Source organism: Emiliania huxleyi (genome assembly GCF_000372725.1).
Source record: "Emiliania huxleyi CCMP1516 unplaced genomic scaffold EMIHUscaffold_354, whole genome shotgun sequence".
Classification (NCBI taxonomy): domain Eukaryota; phylum Haptophyta; order Isochrysidales; family Noelaerhabdaceae; genus Emiliania; species Emiliania huxleyi.
Genome location: NW_005199324.1, coordinates 14,060 through 30,364, shown reverse-complemented (window position 1 = coordinate 30,364; position 16,305 = coordinate 14,060). Strand labels below are relative to the sequence as shown.

Here is a 16,305-nt window from a genome sequence, read left to right as displayed (position 1 = left end):
AGCCCTCCCCCGCCCTCTCCCCCTCCGCCCTCACCGCCGCCGCCCTCGCCGCCGCCGCCCTAGCCGCCGCCACCGAGCCCGCCGCCACCGTCACCCCCGCCCCCGTGGCCGCCACTTCCCTCACCGCCATTGCCCAGCCCGCCGCCGCCATCTCCCCCACCGCCCTCATCGTCACGGTGCCAGCGCAGCCGCCGGGCGACGCGACAGCGGCTAGCGGCCGGGAGAGCCTCTCCAGTGCGGGCTGGGGGCGGCGGCGGCACTCTGCGGGTGGCGGGCGAGCTGCTGGCTGGCCGGCGGCGCGTCTCGACTCAAATTATGGGCCGCCTCTCGGGCGTGCGGCCAGGGGCCCGTGTGGCGCGAGGAGAGGGCGGCGCGCTCGGCGCGCTGGCGGCGGTGAAGCCTCTCAGAGTGGGCGCTGGCTGGCTGAGGGCGTCGGGCGGGTGTGGGGTGGCACTCGGGCCGCCGGACGGGCCGTGATGGCCCGTGTGGCGTTCGTGAGGGATTGTTTGGGCGCCCTGGCAGCCTCCCCGCCTGCGTGACCAGGGCCGGTTTGGCAGCGGTTTGGGCTGTGTGTGGGCTGGTCGCGGTAGGGGATATAGGGCTTGTTTATGGTCCCACTCACCACTCCCGGCCAACGGGGCCTCGCGGCACGCGGGGCGTCCTCGTTTGCAGTAAAAGGCCTCTGCCATCGCTCAGAGTCCCAATCCATGTGATCATCCGCGCCGCCGCGCCCGAGTAGTCCCCAGATGCGACGTCGTCGTCGGGGAGGGCGTCGTCGCGGGCGCCAACGTCGTCATCCGAGCCCCTACGGCTGTCCAAGGGCACGTCTGGGTGACCAGGGGCGGGGGCCGAGCCGTGAGTGCTCCGCCGGGGCGAGCTTCTGGGTCCATGGGACCGCTGCCGGACCCATCCGAGAGCCTCTCCGGCAGTCTCTCCGGACACGTTCGCTCGATGGCCTAGTTGGCGGCCGATATTCGACGACCAAAGCTCCGGGCGCCGCGGCCAGAGGTCCGCCCACGGCCCCAGGACTCGTGGTGGGTGTGGGGTGTGCCTCACGAGGCGGAGAGGCCGCGTGAACGCCCGTAGAAGCTCGCGAAGTGCGGATTTGGAGCGCCGCGCCGGACCTCCGCCGGGGCCCGCCGGGGCGTCGTATGGGCCTCGGGGTGCCCGAGAAGCTTAGAGGTGCGGTTTTTTTTGCTTGTGTCTATCGGTTCATGTCATGGACCGGCCCTGGGAAGCCTTTGACCGCGCGCGGAGGGTGTTACGGGGCCGTGATGATTTAGCGGGAGGGAAATCGGCTGGTTTGCCCAGTGTGATGATGGTCCTTGCTCTCTCCATGAATGTGCCGTCCGTTTGGGGCATGTTGGCGTAGGGGGTGGTGTTGGCGCAGGCGTAGGGGCAGGCGCCGGAGCTGGGGTTGGCGCAGGAGTTGGCGTCGGAGTTGGCGTAGTAGGGGCTGGGGTAGGGGCTGGGGTTGGCGCAAGAGTTGGCTCAGGCGGCGGGAGTGGTGGTGGAGCGGGCGGCGGTGCGGATGGAGGGCAGCACTGCGAGAGGCACTCTGCCTCGCTGCGGGCGAGAGAGATACTCTCGGAGGCCGCGTTTTCGCAGTACCCACCTGGTTCGGTGTAGTTGATGCTGCACGAGCAACGGCGCTGAAACGCGACCGCGGGGGGCTGAGAGGGCGGAGCGCATGGGTGTGCAACTCCGGCCAGCTTTTCGTAGAGCCTGCGCTCGTCCGGAGGCGCACTCGCCGCCCCAGCAACCTCCACCTGGTCTGTTGACGAGGCGTCCACCGCTGTTGCGCCGGCCGGGAAGGGAAGCATCGGCAGCTTTGCTTCATGGAAGCGCGAGAAGGCAAACTCCGTCGCCAGCGGACCCGGGAGCTCGTACATGGCCGCGTTGCCCTCGATTGCGCCCTCCGCCATCGCCGACGTGCGGAAGCGCCCCTCTGAGGGGTAGAGGTCGCGTTTCCCGTCCCGCGCCGTACGCCAAGCAAAGGACTGCCCGACCAGGCCGTGGGTTTGGGCCAGCGCCGCCTCGTCCCCATGCGCGTGCAGCGACACGTCGAGCCGGTGCCTCGGGCCGCTGATATGACCCCAGACTGGCGCGGCGGCCACCTTGATCACCCAGCCTGGGATCCTGAACCTGGCGCTCGAGAACCTCACGAGAATCTCCATCTCCTCGCACTTCTTGTACCCGCCCGTGCCGAGGAAAAACTGGCCGCGGTCGCCGCACGTGCCGTTGATCATGTTGGGTCCCGTCGTGAACTCGTTCAGCTCGGAAGTCCAAAAGCTTGCCGTCGCCAGCTTGTGCTTCTCCCCGCCAACCAGCACCACGGCGTGCACCTCCGTGATGTAGGAGCCGTCGACCGTGAGCGCATCCCGGTACGTCTTGAACTGGGCCTCCTCGGTGCGCACGTTTATCTGGAGGCCGGGTGTTGACAGGAAAGCATAGTACACGCCATTCCGACCGCGGAAGTCGGCACGGCCGCCGCGAGCGAATGCCAGGTGCGGGTCCTTTTTCACGTTGGCGCATTGGCTGGCGACGCGAGCGAGTAGGCCGAGGGCGCAGATGGCAAGGACAACGCGCGCCCACGACGTTCGCGCGCGGTTTTTCATGCTGACGCCGCGAACCCACTGCGTCTGGGCGCAATCACTGAGGCATTGCAGGGGAACTCGGCGACGCGCCGCCGATTGTTTGACGCAGTTCGCCGTCGGGACTTGCAACTGCACGCATTCTCCCACAAATTAAAACGGAATTGCGGATTTAAAATCCACGCTGCGAGGGCTTAATTAACTTGAGCACTTGAGCACTTGATAGGGTCGATTCCGCATGGTACGGGACCCCTCGATCGGGGCCGTGGGGGGCGGGGAGGAGGCGAAAGAGGCGGCAGCAACGCTGCAAGTGCTACACGAGCTTGCGGGAGAGGCCCCGGAGGAGGCCGTCCCCGACGGAGCGGTGCCGGCCGCCCTCCCCCGGTTCCTGCGACTAGTGGGAATGGCGGAGGCGGAGATGGCGGGTGCGCTGCTCGGGATGGAGGGAGGCGCCCTGAGGATGGTGGCCCGGGTGGCCAGGCAGCGGGCGATACAAGTGACGCGCCACTGGCAAGCGGTGGGGATCCCTCTCGAGTCGCTCGGGATGGAGCGCTTCCCCACGCTAGCCGCCTGTCATGGGTGCGGCGGTAAATTTCGCACACTGTTCCACGTCAAGCCGGAAGACGGACCTGCGGCTACGGGAGTGGCTGAAGAGGTGGTTAGCGCCATCCTGGAACGGATCTCGGAGCGGGTGAGCACAGCTTTAAGGAATCGGCGGCCCAGCAGCCCTTCAAACGGCCCGTTTTAAGCCGTATAAGCCGCAGGCGCCCCAGGGGCCCCCCACCCGTTAAGCCTAGGGGGCCGCGCATAAGACAGACCTCCACTGAATAGGTAGGTTAACCCCTAAACGGCGTTCCTTTACATATGTAAAGCAACTGCTTGTTATTTTATTCCTTTGCAGGACGGCTGGTCGGAGCGACGGCCGATCCAGCAGTCGTCTGCGACATGGTAGTGGCCCCGGGTCATGTGCAGCTGGTCCCGAGCGGCTCAGGTCCCAGATCGAATCTCGGACCCACAGATTCTAGATTCCTTTAGATTCCCTGGATTCCCGCAACAACGATCTCTTAGCGGCGGCAAACAGAGGCGCAACTCTGCCAGCAGCGAGGAGGCTCCTGCTGCTCAGCTACCGAGGCCTGGTGGCGTCGGCTGCTGCGTGGAGAAGACAGCAGCACTGTCCGACCTCAAAACATGCACAACAAGCGGGAGTTGTGACTCTGTCTTCGATTCTTCAGTCGCTCTGCCGGACGCGCTCGCTTTGTCGCGAGGGTCACCTGTGCAAGCCGTGTGGACGCCCAGAATAGCCTCCCCTGGCTTAGCTAGACTGAGAGATATTGTGCACATGGTCAGCCTCTACAATATATACGCTGACACTTTACCTCCCAGAGCTCGTCTCGGTCCGCCACGGCCATCCTCAGCCTCCGGAGGGCCCCTGGCCGCGGCGCGGTGCGGCGGCGTCACAAATCCGACGTCAGTTCACCGGGACGCGATCGGGCGATCTGAAGTCCAACTAGGCGTATGGATTGCCCGCCCAGGGCTATCACCTGGACCCCTCAATGGACGCCTGCGGTGCCGCCCCCACGAGGTGTTGTTCACACCTGTCCAACCATTCGTGCAGCAGGGACGCGCTGTGTGTGGCTGGCAGCAAACTCAAATGACGACGGGTTGCAGCCTCGTAGCTCAACGGCAACATTGTGCATGAGGAAGGCTGATAGAAGTAGCACCAGCCACACAAACAACAGCTTCTGGAGAGTATGCGGAGCGCAAGCAGCCGGTGATCAAAGGCGTGTGTTGCTGTCGGTGGCAGATTGCCACAGGGACGCCGGCGCTTCGGTGCGTGGCTTCGTCACAATTTTCCACCGCTCAACTTGGAGGCAGTGTGTCTAGTAGCGTGCTACACCTATGACGGCGGACCTCACTGGGGCGCCGACGTGCGACGACCGTCTGGGATCGAAAGACGAAACCGCGTCCTCCAGGAGCTCGTGCAGTCTGCAGAGCGCGCTCCGGAGCTCTTTGGCGGAAAATTTAAAGGGAACGTGGTGGCTTCCCACCGCCTCTGTATGTGCCCAATAAAGTGCTAACACGACCCTCGGGCAGCAGGGGGTATGTGGCGAGCGCACGGAGGCACAGTTAGGCCGCCGTGATATCGCCCTTCCGGGCACCCCGTTTCGGTAGCCGTTTAGGGGTTAAGGGGCTCTGACCGGCATGCAGTGCGGTCGCCAAAGTGAGCTCGCCGCGGACGCGAGTAGCGGTCGCCACCCCCCACGCGAGTGCGGTCGGTCCGCCAAAGTGAGCGAGTATCTGTAAGCGCGGCTAAACTGGGCTGGCCCACAAGCTGCCCACAAGGCGGCCCGTCCCGGCTCGACACATAGGTAGGTAGCTCGATCGGTCACACCGCCATCGCCGTCGGGGAGAGGGGGGACGACACTGCTTCGGCAGCGTGCACCTCGATCCTGTACCGTGTTTGTTATGACCCCCCCCGATGAACACATCAGTGAGGGAGGGCGAGACGATCGAGGGGTCCCGTACCACGCGGAATCGGCCCTATCCAGTGCTCAAGTGCTCAAGGTAGAGGCGGGCCGCCACCGCCCCGCGACGGCTCCAGATAGGTAGGTGCGTACGTACGAGGTAGAGGCAGACCGCCCCTACCCTGGAGCCCGAACCCATCACACTGTTTGCCACCGCGACGGCGAGCCGCCGCGGGTAGGGTGCCCACAGGACCCAAAAGAAAATAGCTTTCCGACTCAAAAAGGGACGCACGAGGCAAATCTGATGTTGGCCAGTTCCAATAGGAGCGAGGCCTCTTCCGTTGGGGGACCGAGTTCATAGGAAACGAGGGTTTCCCATTGTGTCCCGCTCCAGCGCGAGCGTGACACTGCACTTGGCGCCGAGCGCCCGCGGCTCAGACCTTGTGCAGGCCACCCCTCATTGGGCACGCCGGTCTGGACCGATGGCGCTCGGTGTGGAGCAAGCAAGACCCCCCCCCCCCCCCATCGGCGCGCGCTCGCCATTCCAACGGCCGCCAGGAGCACCAAGAGGACTCCTCATGGCTGTGCCCAAGTGGGCTTCGACCGGCCTCGGCTGGGGGGGCGGGTTGTCCCGGCTGCGGACGCCTTCTGCAGCCCCCTGGGATGGGGACAGCACCCAAAAACTGCCCCCGGCGGCATACAGCACTGCCAGCCAGCCTCTTCCTCCTCCTCAAGGGCTGTACTATAGGCCATATTGCGCGGCCTCCTACTGGCAGCCGGGCGGGCGCGCGCCGCGGGCGCCTCGGCGCGCGCACGGCTCGCAACATTCGAACGAGTACTGCCGCCCGGCCGCCTCAAGGCTGCCGGGCGGCAGTACTCGCCTCGCAAGGCGCGCACCGGCTGGTCTGGCTGCTGCGCCGGCGGCCGCTGCGCTGGCCGCTGCTGCGCCGGCTGGCGGGCGGTACGGCCGCCGCCGGCCGCTGCACCCGCGCCTTCCCTCGCGGGCGCCGTCGCGCCGCGCGCGCCCAACCCTGCTGGCACACGGCACGCGTCGTCACACAGCCGCGGAGAACAGGCGGTGCAGCGCGCGAAGCGCGCGCGATCTCGTACTTTTAAGGCTGGATCCGGCCATTCCAAGGGTATACCTTTGAGAATCCCTAGCGTCCCTCCCTCCTAGTCACAATCTCAATTTCTCGACTGGCCAACACGACGTGCTGCGATCGGGGGTGGCCCATTTCTTTTTTCCTTTCTTTTTTTGGGCCCTGTGGGCACCCTACCGCGGGCCCACAGGAGGGCTCGGAGCCGCGGCACCGGCCCGCGCCGCCAGCGGGGCGAGAGCACCAGCCTACAACCTGCCGACATGGCAGTTGCGACGGCGCTTTCACACACACACACACACACACACCTTGGTGCCCACTGGCACAATCACAGAAAGAAGAAAAATCAGCCCCTCCTCTAGCTGCAGGAACGCCCCCCTCTCTACTCTGTCGCTCCGTGTCGCTCCAGGTCATCCCATGCTGGCGGCGGCGCCGACCGACGAGACACCCATGCTAACCTTCATCGTCACCAAGCCCGGCCAGCGGCTAAGCGTCACGCTGCCGCAGGATGCGACGCTCCTGGCGCTGCACGAGGCGGTGGCGACGGAGGCTGATCTTGTTCCGGGAACGTTTGAGCTTTGCGAATCGGCCCGCGATGATGGCACCGAGGTTGCGCATCGCCTTGACGACACCGGCGCCTACACCACCACGCTGCTGCAGGCGAGCTTCAGGCACAAGCAGCGATTGCTGCTCCGAGGAGTGGATGGATGCACGCCTGTGCCGCAGTCAGACTCGCGCTCAAGCGCAGCCGCCCAGGCGCTGGGCACAGTTGCGCTGTGGAACTCCTCCCAGAGCTCTCCCATCGCAGGCCTGTCGCAGGGACTGGCGGCTCTCGGCTCGGGCGCAGGCTGCACCGCGCCTCCGAATGCCGAGGGCTTTGTCGGCCTGGTCAACCAAGGCGCCACGTGCTACCTCTCCTCGCTGCTGCAGTCTCTGTACATGACACCCGAGTTCCGCCGGATCGTCTACCAGTGGCGCCCGCGCGGGGAGCCAACTGCAGCGGGCGAGGGCGAGAGAGGCGAGGACAGTAGCGCAGCGGGCTCGAGCAGCATCACCGCGCAGCTGCAGAGGCTCTTTGTGGCGATGCAAGACGGGCAGGCGACGAATGCGTCCCTGGCCGAGGCGGAAGCTGCTGCGGGCGCGGCCGACGCGGGCGCGGCAGGCGAAGGTAAGTTGCGCGCGGGCGGCTGCGGCTCGGTGCGAGCGATAGACACGCGGGAGCTGACGCAGTCGTTTGGGTGGGGCGCCGCGGATTCCTTCACGCAACACGACGTGCAGGAGCTGCTGCGCGTGCTCTTCGACGCGCTCGAGGCGGAGCTCGTCGGCACGGCGCAGGAGGGCGCCCTCGCCGAGCTCTACGGCGGCGAGTGGGAGGAGTTCGTGCAGTGCCGCGCCTGCCTGCGCGAGTCCGCGCGCGCCTCCGCCTTTCACGAGCTCTCCTTGCCGGTGCGCACCTTCCAGTCGCCGCCGGTGAAGCTCGACTCGCTCGGCGGCTAATTAACTAATTATTATTAATTAGGTAATTATTAATTATTAATTAGGTGAAGCTCGACTCGCTCGGCGGCTGCCTCGACGTGCGCTGCTCGCGCCGCGAGGACACGCGTCCATGACATGCCCGCGGCACGTCTGCAGGCGGCTGCCTCGACCACTTGCTCGAGCCCGAGGAGCTGAGCGGAGACAACGCATACCACTGCGACCATTGCGGCGGCAAGCGGGACGCGCTCAAGGGCTGCCGGCTCTGCAGGCTGCCGCCCATCCTCACCGTGTCGCTCAAGCGGTTCGACTTCGACCTCGCCACCCTCCGCCGCGTCAAGATCGACCATTTGGTCCGCCTCCCCCACGCCCTCCGGCCAGCACGCTACCTCGACGCCACCGCGCCGCCACGCAAGCGGAAGCTCTCCGAGAACTCGAGCGGCGCGCCGTCTGGCGCCGCGAGCCCAGAGGCGGGGGCGGAGGCGGGGGCGGAGGCGGAGGTGGCGGGCGGCGACGGCGACGCGGGAGGCGATGGCGACAACGGCAGCGGTGGCGGTGGCGGCAATGGCGATGGCGGTAATGGCGACGACGGCGACGGCGGCGGCGACGGCGGCGACGGCGTGTACGAGCTGCTCGCGATCCTGATGCACCGCGGCTCGGCGCAGGCCGGGCACTACTTCGCCTATGTGCGAAACCTTGAGCGGCGCTCGTGGCTGCGGTTCGACGACTCGACGGTCACGCCGCTCGATGAGGCCGACTTGGCGGCTGCAACCACTGACGATGCGATCGCCCACCGCGGCGGTTTCGGCGCGTCTGCCTACATGTGCCTTTACCGGCGCGTGCCTGACAGCGGCGACGACACCTTTCCGAGCGTGCCGCCTCAGCTCCGTGAGTTCCTCGCGGCGCTTCCCCCGCCGCAGACGGTCGTCGCTGCCGCACCGCAGACGGGTGCGGAGCGGGGCGTCCGCATTCGCGCTGCCGCTGGGCTTGCACCGGTGTCACCGCTAGAAGAGGTGGGAGGTGGCGCGGGAGAGGAGGCCGACGCACCGATGATAACTGCGAGCGCAGAGGTGACGGGGACGGTGCACGAGGAGGAGGTGGTCTAGCGAGGGGGGGGGGGGGGGGGGCGGGGCGGGACAATACGGAGAGAGGAGGCACGAGAGGGGGGGCACTCCGCTCGAGCTTTCTGACTCTGTCCACAGCGATGAGTGTGTAGAGAGCCAGTGGCCCTGGGGCCTGGCCGAGAGGTGTGAGGTGCCTGCTTATAATGGCTTCCAGTATCTCGGACCTTCGAGACATCGTTCATCGATTTATTTTTTTGCGTTTTCCGTTTTGGCCGGTGGCCTCTCGTCTTCTCTGAGAGGTAGGAGTCGGTGGAACGGGATGATAGTACTAATTAGTATATAGGGAGTAGAGAAGTTTCAGAAGAGAAAGCAAAGAGGCCCTGGGTGTGCGGTTGATAAAACTGCACTCCAAGTGCTCCTAGACCGCCCCCTGCGCGCGCACGCACACGACTCCGCAGGAGAAGCCCCTCCCACCCACCTTTGTGCAGGCAGCGCAGCCCGCTCTTGTACTTACTACCAACCGCAAGGCCCAAACAAAGCAATTGTGCCAAATATCCCTCTAGTCTATCTCTTTGCACACCTCGATCCTGTACCGTGTTTTGTTATGACCCCCCCCCAATGAACACACCAGTGAGGGAGGGCGCGACGATCGAGGGGTCCCGTACCATGCGGAATCGACCCTATCAAGTGCTCAAGCCCCCCCCCAATGAACACACCAGTGAGGGTGGGCGAGACGATCGAGGGGTCCCGTACCATGCGGAACGTGCTCAAGTGCTCAAGTGCTCAAGTGCTCAACACTGAGTAAGCGGAGGAGGGCCGGGATCTCGGATTGAATCTTCGAACTGCTTTGGCCGTAAAAGTTGTCGAGCCGCATCTTGCTTCCAAACTCGGACGGTTCTACACGAACTTTAGGATCGGGCGTCAGTCCACCGTCAGGCGTGTGTGCGCGTGTGTGTAATGGTCGCTTGCGATCCCGCTGTGAGCGCGATCGGGGTTCCCATCGCTGAGCCTGGCATTTGCGTGGACGGACACGCGTGCGTGGTCCACGGAAAGTGCGTGCACACGGCTGTCGCACTCAAGGGAAAGTGCTCCGAAACGGAACTGCGGCAGCTCTCCGACCCGATCATAGTGCTGGCCCTGCCAGCAGCACGATGGGCTGATCTCCCGTACGACCGGCGTCCGTCGCGAGCACACCGCGCAAAGCGCGAAGTTCGCGCGCACGGGAGCAGGAGCCGGCCAAGGCGCCGTGGGTCCAAGGTCTGTGCTCCGCATAAATGCCGTGGCCGCGTGGACAGCTCCTCAGCTGACCCATCTGCCCCGTGCCGCAGGCGTGTCCGCAAAAGATGCTGGAGCCTATTGCTGAGGAGTGCGACGAAAGCGGTCTATCACCTACGCTCCAGTGTACATTTGATCGGATCATCGGAGCATTTTTTGCAGGTGCACCTCCCCTCCCTTCCTCCCGCGCAACTCCCCTCGCCCCCCGCCCCAAAATTCCCTACGCCTCGCAACACACGCCACCTAAGGGTTTACATCTGGACCCCCCCCCCCCTTACGCCTGGCAACACACGCCACCTATGGGTTCACATCTGGACCCGCCCCCCCCCCCCTCTCCCGCGCGATAGCCTCGGAGAGCAAGGCCAGGCTTTGCCTGCAGCCGGTGCCAGCCATCCTGTATGCGGCGCTTATGGAGCCGGAGCCGCCCGTGCCGCCAGCGTCGAGTGAGGACTCTTCGACCGTCGCAAGCCTACGTTGCGCCACCTGGGACTGGATCAGGTCCGGCTGCTGCGGCGCTCATTCTCTGAAAGAATGACCGCAGCGTACATTTCGCTCAAACCCACTGGACTTTTGCGAGATTAGTACTGAGGTGCTCGCTGCCATCTTCTACAATATACGTGTACACACAAGGGACGCCCCTCTTACTCGCTGGGTTCGCCAGACTCAGCCGTGGAGTGAGTGAGATAACTACCAGTAGTGTGTGCGGCTGTGCGCGCACCACACGCCCCCCCCCGCGGCGCACACACTGTTCTCTCAAGCGGCAGCGCGGGCGACGGAAGAAAGAAATGAAACGGAGACCTCACTACACACTGGTAGGGAGACGGGTAAAGGGGAGCTCCCCGAGCGCGCCGCGGGCCCCACACGAAAAAAGCCCAATTAGAGAGAGAGGGGGCGCGTAAGTAAGAGGGAGTACACACACAGAGCTCGGCAAAATCTCTGTCAGGGTTACTGTCTCTACTGTACGACTACGATCTCCCGGTCGAGGCGGGACGAGAGATTTTCAATACCAAACAACTCTAACACTCACGAGCTGTTTTGTCGGGACGAGCGAGGCAAAAGGGGGGGGTGGCTGATAAATAGCTGTAGGCGCGCGCGGGCGGCGGCGGCGCGGGCGGCGAGCGCACGCGCCAGGCAGGGGTGGTGGATGGGGATCGGGAGAAGGGCGGAGCCGAGCGAGGCTTTGGGGAGGGGCAGGGGAGAGAGAGGATATGGGGTGGGTCGGGTCGGGTCGGGTCGGGTCGGGGTGGGGCGGCGGGCGCCGGCGCAGAGGGCGGGGAGTGGAATATAAGGATTTTTTAAATGCGCCCTTGTGCGCGCAGAGAAACCGCGGGGTGACGTTTTTCTTCTTCTTGCTGTCGCCAGCGCGAGGCACAGCTCTCGTCGTCGCCACAGCACTCGCTCGGATCATGCCGAGCCAGCCGACAGAGACGCTCGTGCCGCCCACGAGGCTATCTGCAAGCAAGCTTGAGTACTCGGTGCACCGCCCCTCGCGCCTGCTGCGGCGGGACATCGAGCTCGTCTTCCGGCCGGACCTTGAGGTGCGCGCTGCGCTGTGCCCGGTGCTTCGCGAATGCCTCTGAGACCCCTCCGCGGGCAGGCGGAGTTCCAGCGGCAGCGGCCCGGCGCGAGCAGCGACGCCAAGGACGGCTGGCTACACGAAGTGCTCCTCGCAATACCGACGTGGCAGCCAGCCACACAGGACCTCTCTGAGATCTCCGACCAGGAGCCGCCACGCCGCCGCGTTTGTTCCGCCGGCGCAGCTCGCCCCACCCGCTCTGTACCCACCGCGCAGGTCAACGGCGAGCGGCGCGAGCTGCTCGCAAACTTCACGACGTGGTCGAGTTCGCTGCGCGCGCGGCTCGCGCCGCACTGGACCGATGCGTCCTGCCCGCTGGAGGGATGCGCCAAGTACGGCACTCCAACCTCGGTCATCTACAACGAGCTCGAGGGGCTCACCTCGCTGCTGAAGTACTCGTCGGTCCCTATCGGCTGCTGCGGCATCGTGCTGCACCCAGAGTGGCAGCGCTGCGCCTACCCGGTTACGCTCTTCACCACCGCCCCGCCCGAGCTGCTGCTAGCGGCCATCGCGGAAACAGAGGCTGAGAGGGGAGGGGCGTGACCCCCGGCCTTGTCCTGCCGCCGCCCGCGCGCAGGGCCACACAGTCGACGACGTACGGGCAATATTGAGTCACAGAGAGTGCATTACGCGCATGCACCATGTGGGCCTGTGCGCTGTTGTCCGCCATATACCCGGGTACATGTTTGAGTTGCGTGCGGCAGATAGCTGTCCACCTTCGTATGCGTTGCCGTTGGAGCACGTGGTCGTGGAGTGCAGTCTGGTACGTTTTCCACGGAATTAACCCGTTACCGATTCGCCCCCCCTGTCCCGCCCCCCCGGGGGTCACCCGGGGTGGTGTCGGCAGGTCATGAGCAGACAGACCAGAGGCCTTTCCGATTCCCTGACCGGCCTGAGGACCCTAGAGCCGTAGCTGTGTGCTCAACTTTGGTCTTTGCTCAACTGCGTGACCTGTGTACGGCTTTAATGTGCGCCCTTGACGAGCTCTGTACGTACGTACTTTGAGCTTATACTCTGTAAGCACTTGGAGTGCAGTAAGCGTACGTACTTTTAACCGGAAGATGTGTAACGGACACACACACCACACACACACAAATGGCGGCCGCGGAGCTTGCAGCCGCATTCTCGGCCTTTGACGTCAACGGCGACGGCGTCATCTCGCTGGAGGAGTTTGTTGCCATCCTCACGCGCTCTGGGGAAGCGGGCAACGCACGACCGATGAGGCGGAACGAGGCGGAAGCGCTCTTCCGATCGTTTGATTGTGATGGGAATGGTGTGCTCTCCACGGAGGAATTCATCCGTCCTTGGGCAGTTCACTTGGCACGCAACTCTCTGCTCTCAGCATTGGACGCTGTTGACGCTGCCAACGGCCGCGAAAACCTGATGTGGAAAGCTCAGGCCCGGGTGGCAGTGCAAGCAGAGGCGTTTGCCAAGGCCCTCGTGGATGCACCAGGCGATCTGCCGGCTCCAGGAACTTATGCTAGCGCCGATGTGCTGTACGCTGCGCTTCGACCGCTCGCACCGGACTGCCCCCCTCCTGTTAGACTCCTTCGTTCAAGCTGGATAAAAAAGCGTGCGCGTCAACTGAGGGCGGCAGCCAGTCCTGAGGAGCGGCAGGCACTCGCGATGCCGCGGAGACAGGACCTCGAGCGTACCGATCCCGATGCCTTCATGGACGAAGAGGAGCTGCGAGCTCGTTCCGCGCCCGATCGTACAGGCTCTTTCATCACCAAGAAGCTCGCACTCGGTGCGCTCTCCTACTGCTGGCTCACCGCTGAGCATCCCGACCCCAGGGGCGAGCAGCTCGTTTCGCTGGCTGCTGCGATCGAGGCAGCAGAGGCGGGTGATCAGGCTTTCCCGGGCGAGGCGGCCTTCTTCATTGACTTCGCCTCGCTGCCTCAAAAGGGGCCCGGCGGACGGCGCACTCCCGCAGAGGCGGCTGCCTTTAGCGCGGCCCTAGGCAACATGCAGATATGGTATTCGCACCCTCTGGTGACGGCCTTCATCGCCAGGTCACTCCCCTCCGGCCACGAGAAGGTGCCACGGTACGAGGAGAGGGGATGGACCACTTGTGAGGCTTCCTGGGCGGCGCTCGCCAAGCCAATGTCACACTACTGCTGGGCGCCAATCATCGACGTGCCGCAGCAAGGCGCTGTGCAGGAGTACAGGCGGCCGGCGCCAACAACGCCCGCCGCGCTGGCGCGGTTAGTCGCTGGCAAACGATTCACGTCCAAGAAGTCAGACCTGCCCATGGTCATCGAGCTCAATACTCGGACCATTCTTTCGCTGATGCGCGACACGGAGAAGCTGGAGTTTGCACAGTGCGGCTGGGGCGATGGCGAGATGGAACAACTCCTCGAGGCAGCTTCAGCACCTCCCTCAGTGACAGCCTGCCCCTCGCGCACAATGCGCCTCACCCCTTCCCTCTCTCCCGGCCAGGTGTTGCCACTCTGCCGCAACTTGCGCAAGCTTTGGCTTTTCGAGAATCACATCGGCGACGACGGCGTCGCTGCTCTCGCCAAGGCCGCGCTCGGCGGCGCGCTTTCGACGTTGGAGGACCTTCACTCTGTACGCAAATCCAGCCCCCACACCCCACCATCCCAATCCAGACTCTGGCCCCACAGGATCTCAAGCTCAAGGGGAACCGGATCGGCGACGACGGCGTGCAGGTCCTGGCGGCCGCCATGTGTGGAGACGGCGGCGAGGCTGGCAGCTTACCGAGCTTAAAGTTGCTCAACCTCTCGAGCAATCGAGTTGGTGACTTCGGGGCGAAGGCCTTGGCGAACGCGATGGCGAGCGGGGCAATGCCCAGCCTCGGCCTGCTCTACTTGGGCAGCAACCGCATCGGTGACGCGGGCCTTTGCGCGCTGGCATCGGCGTCGGCGTCCGCATCCGGCCTCGAGCAGCTCTACCTCGAGCACAACCAGATTGGTTGCACCGGGGTGACAGCTCTCGCTGACGCGGCAACAAAACTCGGCGCCACTTGCCGCGACAAGGCTCTTTCGCCCTGGGCCGACTCATGACTCACGATTCACCCTCAAAACAGGTGCCTTCGAACGCCTCGAGCACCTTGCGCTCGACCACAACAACATCGGCGACAACGGCGTCCGCGCCCTTGGCACAGCCGCGTGCGAGGGTGCGCTGCCCGCCTGCCGGGTAATCAGCCTGAACGGCAACCCGTTACTGAGCGAGGAGGCGCAGGAAAAGCTGCGCGGTCGAGGGGTGAGGACGTGACTCGTGAGAGATCGTGTTGTGTTCGCGAGATTCTGCGCGCAATTCGCATGTTCGTCTCTCTGGGGACTCTGCAACTGAAAATGTGTTTTTCACTTCTTACACAGTCTCGCTCCCAATACGTGCATCGCTTTTGTGACGGTGTCACAATTTTGATCAACCATATCTCGATAACTACCATGTCGACGCTCATGAAAGTAGGGGCGCAATGGATCGGGCGCCGGGCGCCCAGAATCGCCCACGCAGTTGATTGCGCCTACCGCTTTCATGAGCGTCGACATGGTAGTTATCGAGATATGGTTGATCAAAGTTGTGACACCGTCACAAAAGTGATGCACGTATTGGGAGCGAGACTGTACACAAGACTTGAAATATACACATCGACCCGTTTTTACACCGGGTCTTCGCTCGGCTTTATACTGTCTTATGGCTGTCAGCCATACTGTCTTATGTCAGCCATACTGTCAGCTGCCCCGCAGAAGCCGCTCGAGCTCCATGCGTGGCGAAGCGGCCTCGAGGTGGAGGGCCTGCAGCTTTGGGAACCCGTACACAATCTCGAGGTCGAGGTCCTGGCCACGCACGCGCACGCGCTGCCGGTTCGTCAGTTCGCGCCGGCTCTCGGTCGACGCCATCTGCACGCGCCGGCACGTCGTGACGAATCTGCGCTGCCAGCACTCCTGCCGGGGCATGGCCGCGTCGAGCGCGCGTCGCTGCTCGGGCCCGATGCTCGCTCCTGGCGCGCACTGCCACTGCCCGCGCCCCAAGCTGAGACACTCCTTGTGGTTGGCCTCGCCGCAGCGCAGCGAGAGGGGGCCCACGGCGCGCGCGGCGGCAGCGACGCCGTCGACGATCGAGTCGCTCGCCTGCCGCGGCAGAGGGCGGGTAGGAGGGGGAGCATGACGAGGGAGGACGAGGGCGAGCCTGGGGCCACGCGAGCCTGCAGCATCGGCCACACGAGGAGACCGTTGAGCTCTAGCACCGCCCTGCCCGTGCCATCGTCCACAATGGCCATCCCCCACGCCTCAAAACGCGCCTCGCTGCCCGCAACGGCGTCCACAGAGCAGCCGCAACGCCCCGCCTCCCGCACCTGCCCGCACGCGCAGCAGCGCCACCGAAAGGAGAAGGAGACGAGACGCACCACCGCCACGAGCAGCCGCACCGACGGCGGCACCTTGACCTGCAGCGAGAGCTGCTCGATCGTCCGCCCGCCGCCCGCGCCGGCCAGCGCCACCTCCTCCCCCTCTAGCCGCGGCTGGGCGGCGCGCACGTGGATGCCCGACTGCGGGCTGAGGGCGAGGTACCTCTTGCCCGCGCCATCGTTGGACCAGCGCAGCCTCGCCCGCGTGAGCAGCAAGCTGGCGCCCGGCAGCAGACCCGCAGGCAGCCGCACCTTAGAGAGGTCCGACAAGTAGGCCATCACGGCTTGCCGGCCGTCGAGCGAAGAGAGGGCGAACTGGACCGACGAGCTGCGCGCCTCGGCTCGGACCGAGAGGCTGAGCAGCACGCAGCGCACGTTGATGGCGCACCGCG

At 64.9% G+C, this 16,305-nt stretch overlaps 3 protein-coding genes across 3 annotated transcripts; all 3 read left to right on the top strand.

Moving 5' to 3' along the window:
- Positions 1-6,573: 6,573 nt before the first annotated feature.
- On the top strand, positions 6,574-8,735 carry EMIHUDRAFT_117663 (hypothetical protein; the record flags this gene model as incomplete). Its single annotated transcript, XM_005772634.1, has 4 exons — positions 6,574-7,602; positions 7,698-7,758; positions 7,789-8,129; positions 8,295-8,735. The coding sequence occupies 4 exons, from the start codon at positions 6,574-6,576 to the stop codon at positions 8,733-8,735; spliced, it is 1,872 nt and encodes a 623-aa protein (XP_005772691.1).
- Positions 8,736-11,374: 2,639 nt separating this feature from the next.
- EMIHUDRAFT_458589 (hypothetical protein) lies at positions 11,375-12,342 on the top strand (the record flags this gene model as incomplete). Its single annotated transcript, XM_005772633.1, has 3 exons — positions 11,375-11,506; positions 11,566-11,691; positions 11,761-12,342. 3 exons carry the CDS (start codon positions 11,375-11,377, stop codon positions 12,085-12,087), a joined length of 585 nt encoding a protein of 194 aa, XP_005772690.1. The 3' UTR covers positions 12,088-12,342.
- Positions 12,343-13,170: 828 nt separating this feature from the next.
- On the top strand, positions 13,171-14,778 carry EMIHUDRAFT_117661 (hypothetical protein; the record flags this gene model as incomplete). Its single annotated transcript, XM_005772632.1, has 4 exons — positions 13,171-13,581; positions 13,984-14,112; positions 14,169-14,475; positions 14,591-14,778. 4 exons carry the CDS (start codon positions 13,171-13,173, stop codon positions 14,776-14,778), a joined length of 1,035 nt encoding a protein of 344 aa, XP_005772689.1.
- Positions 14,779-16,305: the final 1,527 nt, after the last annotated feature.